At 38.8% G+C, this 10,207-nt stretch overlaps 1 protein-coding gene across 1 annotated transcript; it reads right to left on the bottom strand.

Moving 5' to 3' along the window:
- Positions 1-629: 629 nt before the first annotated feature.
- Positions 630-9,270, bottom strand: tbata (thymus, brain and testes associated). The gene is made up of 9 exons (XM_061028353.1): positions 8,964-9,270; positions 8,475-8,695; positions 7,283-7,453; positions 7,104-7,192; positions 4,436-4,585; positions 4,115-4,196; positions 1,893-2,037; positions 1,748-1,788; positions 630-1,348 (listed from the first exon to the last, which is right to left on the bottom strand). The coding sequence occupies exons 2-9, from the start codon at positions 8,665-8,667 to the stop codon at positions 1,260-1,262; spliced, it is 960 nt and encodes a 319-aa protein (XP_060884336.1). The 5' UTR covers positions 8,668-8,695; positions 8,964-9,270; the 3' UTR covers positions 630-1,259.
- Positions 9,271-10,207: the final 937 nt, after the last annotated feature.

Genomic DNA, 10,207 nt, shown 5'->3' with positions numbered 1-10,207 from the left:
ACATCGCTGTTGCCTAGCAACTATTGTTTATAACGCTCGAGCCAAGGAGGAAAGAAAGCTTACCCGCCTAAAACCATATAGAAAGAATAGGAGACATACACTTGAATTAATCAACATTGAAAAGGCAGAATAGAGTAAATTAGGATCTGATTTAGAACAGAATAGAACGAAATGTCAGGAAGGAGGAGGATTGCTGCCACAGAGGCTCCAAAGCCTTGATGAGGCAGAGTCTGATGGAGGCGCAGGTTCGGATACGGAAAGTGATGTCTCCTGGTCTCTCGAAACTTCATCTGACACGGGCTCTGAGATTGAACCTGAGAATGATACAGAGATCATTCCCATTCGCAAAAAACGCCGGCTGCTGTTCCCGTGGTTTTCAATAAACTATTCAAATTTCAAATTCATTAGAATTTAATATTTGTGTCCTGAAGTTTATTATACCTTTCACAACATTACAGATCCATTTATTCTTATATTTGATATTGATTATTGAAATGATATGCAAATAATTCGTAAACAGTCAAAATGACCGCGATGGCCTTTCTAGTAGTGATAGAATGCCGGTCGTGTCTAGTGTTAATGATGATGGTCTCAATATTATTGATGATGATGATGGTAATGACGATGGTTTCTGTTTGATAACGGCGACTTATAAGATGGTTTCTATACTGATTAGAGCTCTCAAGAACTGCCCTCAATGTTGTGCTTTGCCTCTGTGCAATGCCTGTCAGCACCTGTGTGTCCAATCGGACTCAAAGCTGATCGTTTGCTCTTACTGACATTGTTCCCTTTTTTCTAGATCCTTGCTTGTGTTGTACTTACTCTCTGATGTACGTCGCTTTCAATAAAAGCGTCTGCTAAGTGAATTGTAGAATTGTAGAATAAACCAAAGAACAGGACAAGTCAAATGTTTTTTTTCTAGGACACAAACATCTGTTAAAATTTTTAAATCACAACATTTCAGTCGAAACCCACCAATGTCAAACATGTGGTGGTAACAACAGGTTACATCTTGTATTTGAACTTTCCCCAGTTTCAAATATGATTTTTTTTTTAAAATGCACACCACACATATTTGTAACACTATCAGACCTGCAGTATTTTGTATAACTGAAGTGCCCCTGTGACCTGCAGGTTCCTAAGAAACATCTACAAAGTGAAAACCTAAAAAAAGAAGAAACCCTTCGATATCTTCTATCATGGACGGGATAAAAATAGGAGCCGATGGGAAACATCTCCTTGATTAAATTCAGTGATCTCTATGCGATCTCTGTGTGCTCAAATGGTTCGTCGTGAGGATGATTGTGATGAGTGTGGACTTCAAGGACCTCTGCATCTCCGATAATCTCTGCAGGAGAGGGCAAGAAGTACGTCCCATATTAATCGAATACAATACGGGGGTTACTTAACATTACAGGTCCATTAATGAGATGGAACAAAAATTGTAGCAGAGAATAGATACATAAGCATCCATATTTGATCAATAACATGCCAATAACTCTTATAGAAGCAAACATGGCATGGCCTCAACAGAAAGATAGATCTGTTCATTCTTGTTAATTTGGGTTTTTCTACCTTAAAGCATACAAAAGAACAACTAAATCACTCTGTCGTAATAATTATTGTAAAAGAGACATTTGGAGGCTATATGGGAGAGCAGGTGGGAGAAGAATTACAAACACAGATTTTTCTGATTTTTCAGCATTAAAAAATTTCAAAGGAGACATGAAGGACACGATTGAGTTACCTGGTTTGTCACTGATGAAAGCTGGGTTCACTTTGTATGAGCTATGGAGGTAGATTTAGAAAAAAAAAAAAAAAAGGTTTTCAAACTCAACAACAAAATGTTTTAGACAGAGCAACACTGTGAAGATTAAAGCAACCATCATGACCTTTTTCTCTCTGGTTTTCTCCACGAGTTCTTGAATGATGGCCCGTATGTCAGCAGAGATTCACTGCGTGGAAATTCCTGCTGCTGGCCCGAGAGGTCCACCCCATCCAGAGCCTGTTTGATCATCCCCATCACCATGTCTTTCTCTGAGGACAGACCACATCACACACAGGGTGGAGAAGTTTTCAGCATTTCTCTGTTTTTCTGGTCAGAATTCCACCAAAGCAGATTGCACTCTCCCAGTGGTTACATTCAATTACAGATTCAAACCTCTTAGTGAATCAGGAGAGGGTCAGCACTCTAATTAGACCAAGCTGACCAAAACGCATTAGGAGGGCTGAGTGATGCAATTTAGAAGCAATTTCATCATTTCAATTTTTCACAGATGCATGCCTCCTCTAATTTACATGGATGATTACATGTGCTATTAGAGCATTATCTGTGGACAAAGTCACCCTATCTCTTCACCGTTCCCGTTATGTACAACCTTGTGAAGTGATCTGACAAGAAAAATGTTTCCTTTTTTTTCTTGAGGAAATCAGCACGACAAGGGAAAAGGGACAAAAAGAAAGTGAGAAGAAGACATGAAGACAACAAACACACAATGTACAAACATACAAACAATCACAGTTATACAATAAATGTATGGATGATGCCAGACAGGTCTGCAGGGATTTAAACATAATATAATATTAGAAATAGAAATAATCAATTGATGTTGAAACTGGCATTTGTTGTAGAGTATGGGAAAAAATCTATTAAAATTTAAATGAAAATGTAAATAATAAATTATTTTTACATTAGTATTACTACTACTTATAATACATGTATTTTTATAACTGTCATATTTACATATTGTTTCTTTAGTGCATTGTACAGAACTTTGGTCAGCTGCTGCTGTTTTTAAATGTGTTATAAAATATATGTCCTTGGGTTTCTTGGCACTATATAAATCCAAGATATCATTATTATATTATCACACACACACACACACACACACACACACACACACACACACACACACACACACACACACACACACACACACACACACACACACACACACATCAATCCCGCTCTCTCTCTCTCTCTCTCTCTCTCTCTCTCTCTCTCTCTCTCTCTCTCTCTCTCTAATACACAATCCGACATTTCTATTTCTATTCTTCCATTAGCACAAAAAAATGTCTCCTTCTGCTTCATCCAGCTGTTGAAGCTGGCAGTGAAACTTTGCAGACGAAAAGGTACACAACGGCTCATTTCATGTGTATGCTGAAAAGTGCTTCATTGTCATCTAAAAGTGTAAAAAAAAAGAAGCTGTCACTGACATGAATAGTCAATGTTTGAGGTGATAGTCTGTTGGTTTCTTTTAGGTTGTAAAGGGGAAAAAAAATATCGTTAAGGTTTCATGGAATGACTTTTGCAAATGTGCTCCTTCACAAAGTCATTGTGATCAACTTGTGAAGAAGATTATTCTTCAAGTTACTTGAAACTGAAGAACAATTATTATACAGCCAAGGATGCCCAGTCTCCAAAGTCTGAATGACATTTTAAAATTTTATGACCTTCAATTCAATAATTAAACAAAACAACAATAGACATTAATAAAAGTCCAGCATTTCATCAGATCAGAGGGTTTGAAAAGACATCAAAGAGCCTTTAACATAAAACAAAAAAATATTTAAAAAAAGCCAATACTAGGTTAAGAGTTTAAATAAATCTAAAATGAGTTAGTACAATAATTTAGTACCAATTAATTAAAACTTTTTTACAGACAGTAAAGGATGAATGTTTAACTTTTTGATAGATGTGGCCCTTGAGCACCAGCATGAAACCAAAACAAACTGCTGTTTGGCCTCCGCTATTCTGAAGCCTTCACTCTCCTCCAGCGACACACCTCCAACCCCTCTCCACTCGCGTTCACACGGAGGAGTTATGAATTAGAATGCACCATAATTAAGCACCATTAAGGGCAAGCGGCGGACAAAATTGGTCTTTGCTCGAGTTGCATTTGCCTGGCGCCTGCATTGTTGTGTTAGCAGGCTAATGTTAGCACACTGTGGTCTGCTAGCTTTCATATTGCACATAGATTGAAGCACTGAGAAATGTTTTTGTCATCGCTGAAAGTAATGTGTACATTTGGGAAACACATGTTCAATTCTGCTGTATTTGCGCATAATTTTGAAAATCTATTTTAAAATATTTGGAAATAAGAAAACCTTTTACCTCTTTGGCCTGCGAGCAGAAGCCACTGCTGGACTGTGGACAGAGAATCTGTCTGCAGGATCTGACAAAGCAGCTCCAACACCTGACAAGAGAGCACAAAGCAGATTACACTGTGAGCTGGCCAGCAAACGGTGCAACTGCAGTGTTATCTTTGACAACAGCTGTGTAATCTTGTGAATTTCAAAGATCATGGACAGCTCATTTTGATCTCCCGCTATCTCTCCTCAGGAAAACAATATTACAAAGGTTTCCCCTATAGTTTCGCAAATGACTCTTTTTCAACTGTGGAAGAGGTAGAAACAAAGGGAAGGAGTGTTTCACCATGAGCTCTTGATCATGAAGAGGCTGAGGATACACCCCGCGCTGGAAATGCGATCTGCGTTGATAAGACTTGGAGGATGGTGGGATGATTCTCCCAGTTTCAGATGAATATTGGGTCTTCCGGCGAATCAATTCTTCCTCCGGTTGGTCCTGAAAAACATAGACAAATTGTATCAAATCTTTGTAAAAGAAACCTTTTTTTTTCATTTATTTAGTAAGTAAAGAACTTGAGAAGTGTGGGTTAAGCTATGTTGGTAGAGCAGGCGCCCCGTGTACAGAGGATACAGTCCTTGTCACACTGGTAGCAGGATTAATTTCTGGTCCTGAAGTCTGTCATCCCCCTCTCTCTCTCCCCACATTTCATGTCTCTCTTAAGCTGTCCAAAGGCAAACTAATAATTGATTTAACCTGGAAAGGTTATAAAAACCCTTTTTAAACAACCTCTTTAGAAGAAATTTGTTCTTAAAACCCACCCATGCAGTTTTTTAGAATGTAGAATCTGACATTCACCAAATCTTTCTCATCTGGGTTTCATTCTGATCGAAGAACAAAATCTAAGAACACTCGTGAGCACTCTTGTGATGGGTTTAATTTTTAGCGGCACTACATCCACTTCAAAACTACTTCAGTGTTTATATTTCGATGTCCAGTGTATGAAGATTTTAATTGAATCATTTCGACCATCTCTACTTCTCTTTTTGATCCAGTGTGACTTCAGTGTGGCTTTGAAAGTGGATAGAGTAGATATGAACCCAGGCCGCCTTCTTGGATGAAAAGCCTCCTATGTGGGGCGCGACAGAACCGCCAGAACATCTTGGCCCCTAATTTCACTTCTTCCAAAAACATATAGCACAGGTCAAACCAATTCTGGGTCACAGAGCAGAACGTCAGTAGTCAAAGCATCTACAACCTGATCTTCCAGCAACAGATTGCATGCTGCACTAGCAGCGTATACCTGAAACACCTTTCCCCAATTCCCCTACTCCTCCTTTTCAAAGACACTCTTTGGAGACAGATAGCAAGAATATGATTTGAAAAAAAGGTCATAAGGCAGACTGTAGCTCCCAGCATATTTCAAATGAATACATTTACACAGGTATGAGGGACACAGGTTAAGTTTAGGTTTGCCTCATAAATATGTATATCCAATGATTTAGTCGATGAGAAGTCAGTGCAGGCCAGACAGTTGGAGCAAACAATACAGAGTGCAATGATGAATCAGTGGCTTCGGATTGTTATGAGCCTCAAGGTTCCTTGGTATACAGTAAGGAAAGAGTGAAGGCAATAAAAAGATTCATGCATAAACATCTCTCTATTTAAATAAATATATAATTTTATTAAAAGACAACAGGAAAAAAAAGTAGCCAGCAGCCAAAAGTAGCCTAGCGAATAGAAGGTATGCTTATTAGCACTGACGACAACATAGCCAGAAGCAAACATATGCTAATTAGACTTGATAAGGTGGTGTATGCTAATTTGCACAAGTCACAAAGTAGCTTCTGGTGAAGTGAGAAGGTTCTCTGTGAAACTGCAGGCTGGAGTATCATCTGTATGTTTGGGGTTTTAATGTTCTCCCCTTTATGACTTCTCTCGAGGTAGTGTAGCTTCCTCCCACAGGCCAAAGAGATGCCAGACGCGCTGTAGATAAAAGTTATTTCAATGTGTCGGCTCTGTGATTGACAGGTGTCCTGTTCAGGTGTTAAGCTGTCTCTCACCTTATGTCCGCTGGGATAGGTGCAAAAGCTAATTCCCGAGATGGATGAAAAAAAACACCCTGTGACAAGCTTTACATAACGGTCAATATCATACATATTTCAAAATCTTTTTTTTTAAGTAGTTTTAATAAATGTAAAGTCTGCCTCTGGGTGAAGGTGGTTAGGTTAATTAGTGGGATTCTATGCCTCAGCTAAAATACTCCATGGCCCTTTTTTTGCTTGGGTTTTTCCCCGTAGGCACATTGCCCATGGCCCTGACAATGTCCTTTCAGAACCTTGGTCGCTATGAATTTGTACCTCTGGGACTCAAACTTTTCCGTCTCGATTTGCAAATCACTCGTCTTTCGCCTGACAAGCACTGGCGAGTCTAGAGCCTGTTGGGGGCCCCAAGGATAAAATTCACAGGAGGCCCCTCCAACCAGCATTCACCACCATTATGTTATAAATAATCTGACACTACCTAAAAAAAGCAAAAGAGCTAAGTTAATTCATTTGTATTTTCAAAATAAATGCAAAATGAAACTGTCCTGTCACACCCTGTCATTTCAAAATGACCATGATGAATAAGAAAAATAAGGTAAAAGATCCAAGTTAATTTACTCAAGTTTCTTTCCTGTGAATTTAGGGCTTGACGAGCAACATGACCACGGTCATTGCAGACTTTGTATATTTTGATCCACTGCTGTGGTTGGAAGTTTGTCAGGCCTTGGGGATGCCCCCTACACTGGCCTGGGGCCCCAAGCAGTTGCCTGCCTTGCCTGTTGACAAGCAGCGCCTCTGCTGACAAGGATGGTGCATGCAAGTGTATATCTGAAATGGTGTTGTGTATTCTTGTTTCGGCCATGTTTAGTATAGTCTCTACATCATGTCGAACTATATTCCCTCAGTCACTGTCAGGCGTTTGATTGATATAACCCAACAAGCTCGTACTATAGGCTAATTCATAAATGTACCTCTTTTTTATCCTTTGGTGCTTGAGAGGACAAAGTGACTTTTGTGGCGAGTTCTTTAAGTTCATCTCTCCAGGCTTCTGAAAACAGCGTTGTGAAAAAACAAAAATGTGTCTCCTATTATTCTGAAGACAAATGCGAGTTCTCTTAAAAGAGATTGAGGAAAAAGTTCGGCTGCATACCTGATCTGTCTTTATTAACACTGACTCCATAAAGGCTCTTAGCGAGCGGGAAAGCAACAGATGTATCCGTTGTTTTCCTGTGGACGTGGCTCTTGAGAAGTGGATGGGGAAATAGCGATGAGGTGACATACCAATCATCTCGCACCATGCAAACGGGCCGACCGTTGAGTCCTGGGGGAGGAAAGAAAAGGCCTTATATTAACAGTTCAGCACCCACACAGACACACACATACGAGGTATAGGCGTGAGTGTGGGACAATAATAGGAAATGCCCTGAGGAAACAAAGTGAAAAGTTCTGCTGAGACTCAAAATGAAACTGAGATGAAACCTACTTTTCATCTCTTTTATTAACCTTACTGCTATTCCAGGTACGCAGCTGCTTCTGAAATATTTCACTTGACTTGGAAATTCTGAATCCACTCAGAGAGGGTTGCTTCTAATGTCAGAGTAAGGCTCTTATTAATGACTTTATTTTGAAAGCAATGTAGCATTTTAAGCTCGGCTTTTAATGTTGCCCAGACGTGAATTACGTCTTGCCTTCGACATGATTATTGTCGATTGTAAAATGAGCTAAATGACGTCCTGAAGAGGAGAGACAAAAACCATGAAAAGTCAAGTGTCTTCTGGACTGAGCTGAAATTCTCAAGGTGTTTTCTGATAACCGTCTGATTACCAAAAACGGTTAATTAAATAATATTGCTTGAGTTATTTGGAGGGGAAATGAGCAGGGACGCAAACAGTGCTGGATAAACCCATCCCAAAAATGTGACCTGAATCCTCCACGATATAGAGCTGTGAAATATCTTTACATTTTGAAATGGAATGTCAAATATAATTGCAGCTCCATCAACAAAACAGAGGAAATGAAAATGGAATCGCTTACTTTCTAAGTGATTACAGTTCAAATTAAAAAAACATCATCTGCATTGTACATAAATAAATGTTTGGAAATTGTAGATAGATCGGAACTTAAATTAAATGCTGAGTTTATTTCCTCAGAGAAATTAGCAGTAAAGGTTGAAAACAGCCACTGATGTCTGTGCTGCACAATGAATGCGTAAACACATACGCAGTTTCTGTAATTGAGGGAAAACGTGTGATTCAAGTGTCAAAACATCTTGCAGTAAAAAAAGAAATTAAATTTCATAAATGTTAAGAAAATGATTTGTTGCCCAGTTGGCTGCTGCTCACCTTGAAGATGTCTCACCCTGTGTGGATGAGGGTTGTGTCGGGAGAAGAAGGAATGATGACTCAAGGCCCCAAAGCGCGGACTGCTTGTCGTCAGCCTCTTGGTAAACTCAGCGTGGAATGGGACATGATTAGTTTGACCACGGCTCCGCTCTCCTGTTGAACCCCGGGAGTCTAGGCTCGGTGTTGCAGACATGTCGTCAAATCACAGCCGAGTGTCGTCTCTAAATTTGAAGGAATAAAAGGAGACCTCTTACATAAAAGTCTCGTTATGAGGAGATGACAAAGAAATTCAGAACAACTTCTGTACTAAAGGCATCAGGTCATCGCAAAGTTGTGATGAAGAAGTCTAAAAACCTTTCTTTCTAGACAGAGAAAGGTCAAACTTAATTTGCTTCCAAAGAAGAAGTTTAATTTTAGATTAAACAATGAAATGTATGGTTTTTAATACTGCCAAGAAGAAATCTAGAGAGAAAAAATAATTAACCTTACCTTAGAAACAGTCTCCAGCTCTCAGCCTTTTGTACTTTCTGCCCTATGTTGTTCTTTGTTGCTAAGAAACGTGAAGTAAACATGGAAGAATGGCATCTGTACACAGTGATCGTCATGCACACGGCTCATTGAGACCTGATTCTTATAATGAAAGCAGCTATAATGTTTCTATTTTTATGTTAGATTAAAGAGTCTAAATCTCGTATGGATTTTGTATTTTCTAAATGAAGATGATAAAAACAGGAAGACAATCGACATGAACCCTTGTTTGTGAGGCACATCATACTGTATGTGTTCTTTTACCAGTTTGCTGCAGCATGTAACACTGTGGCATAAGAGTGTGGATGCTGATGTGCTCTGTCAATGGTGATCGTTTATCAACTGCATGAAGAAGCAGTCCTATTTGAGAGATACTTGTCAGTTTAAAGGAAAGTTTCTTCATTTTTTTTTTTTAAACAAATAATGTTTGATGATGTCTAAGCAAAAAAGATTTCGCAGTTAGGATATTAGTATCTAAAGTTACATATTTCAATTTAAATAAGGTTGTGGAAAAATTCAAACTCTAACTTATACACTACGTAGGGTGACGTGCTTAGTGTTGTTAACACTAATTGATTTTTTAACTATAAAGATTAACTTGTTTTAAACTTCCAACTACGTGTCTGTATTAAATAATAATAGGACGTAGCTTCTTAGTTTCAAAAGTGAAGCCAATGTGGAAGTGCGTTAAAGCTGCAGTATTCCTCATGGCCAGAAGGGGAAGACATGCCTCGTTAAAAAAAAAATAAAAAAAGGAAAATAAAAAAAAAAGTGATATTTTATGGAAATCGATGCGAGAATTAGTCTACATCTCAGTTGATGTATTTTCTCTGTAAACTTTCGGCTAACTTGTCTATGGTCTTAATTTAGAAATGACTCGTTTCAAGGCTTCTTAGTCACAGCATGATGTTCATTTTTAAGTTATGCTACAACAAACTAGGGTTTGCTTTATGGTTGGCTGTGATCAACAAGTCGCTTCCGCAACGACCTGTCAGCCAGGATAGAGCTTCAGCTATGCTTATCCTCCCACTCCTACAAGTATGGTCACTTCTAACTCAAAAAGGAAAAGACAATAAAAAAAAACTAGGACAATGTGACAGCTCCCTTTTATGAAATTCTGCAAATTAGGCAAAGACTAAGCCTGAGAGCCAAAACCTCTGTTAGAAATTGAGTGCTTCATTCCTTACTGCTACTTTAGGTAATTT

Source organism: Labrus mixtus, chromosome 21, assembly GCF_963584025.1.
Source record: "Labrus mixtus chromosome 21, fLabMix1.1, whole genome shotgun sequence".
NCBI lineage: Eukaryota > Metazoa > Chordata > Actinopteri > Labriformes > Labridae > Labrus > Labrus mixtus.
This window is presented reverse-complemented; position numbering and strand designations above follow the sequence as displayed.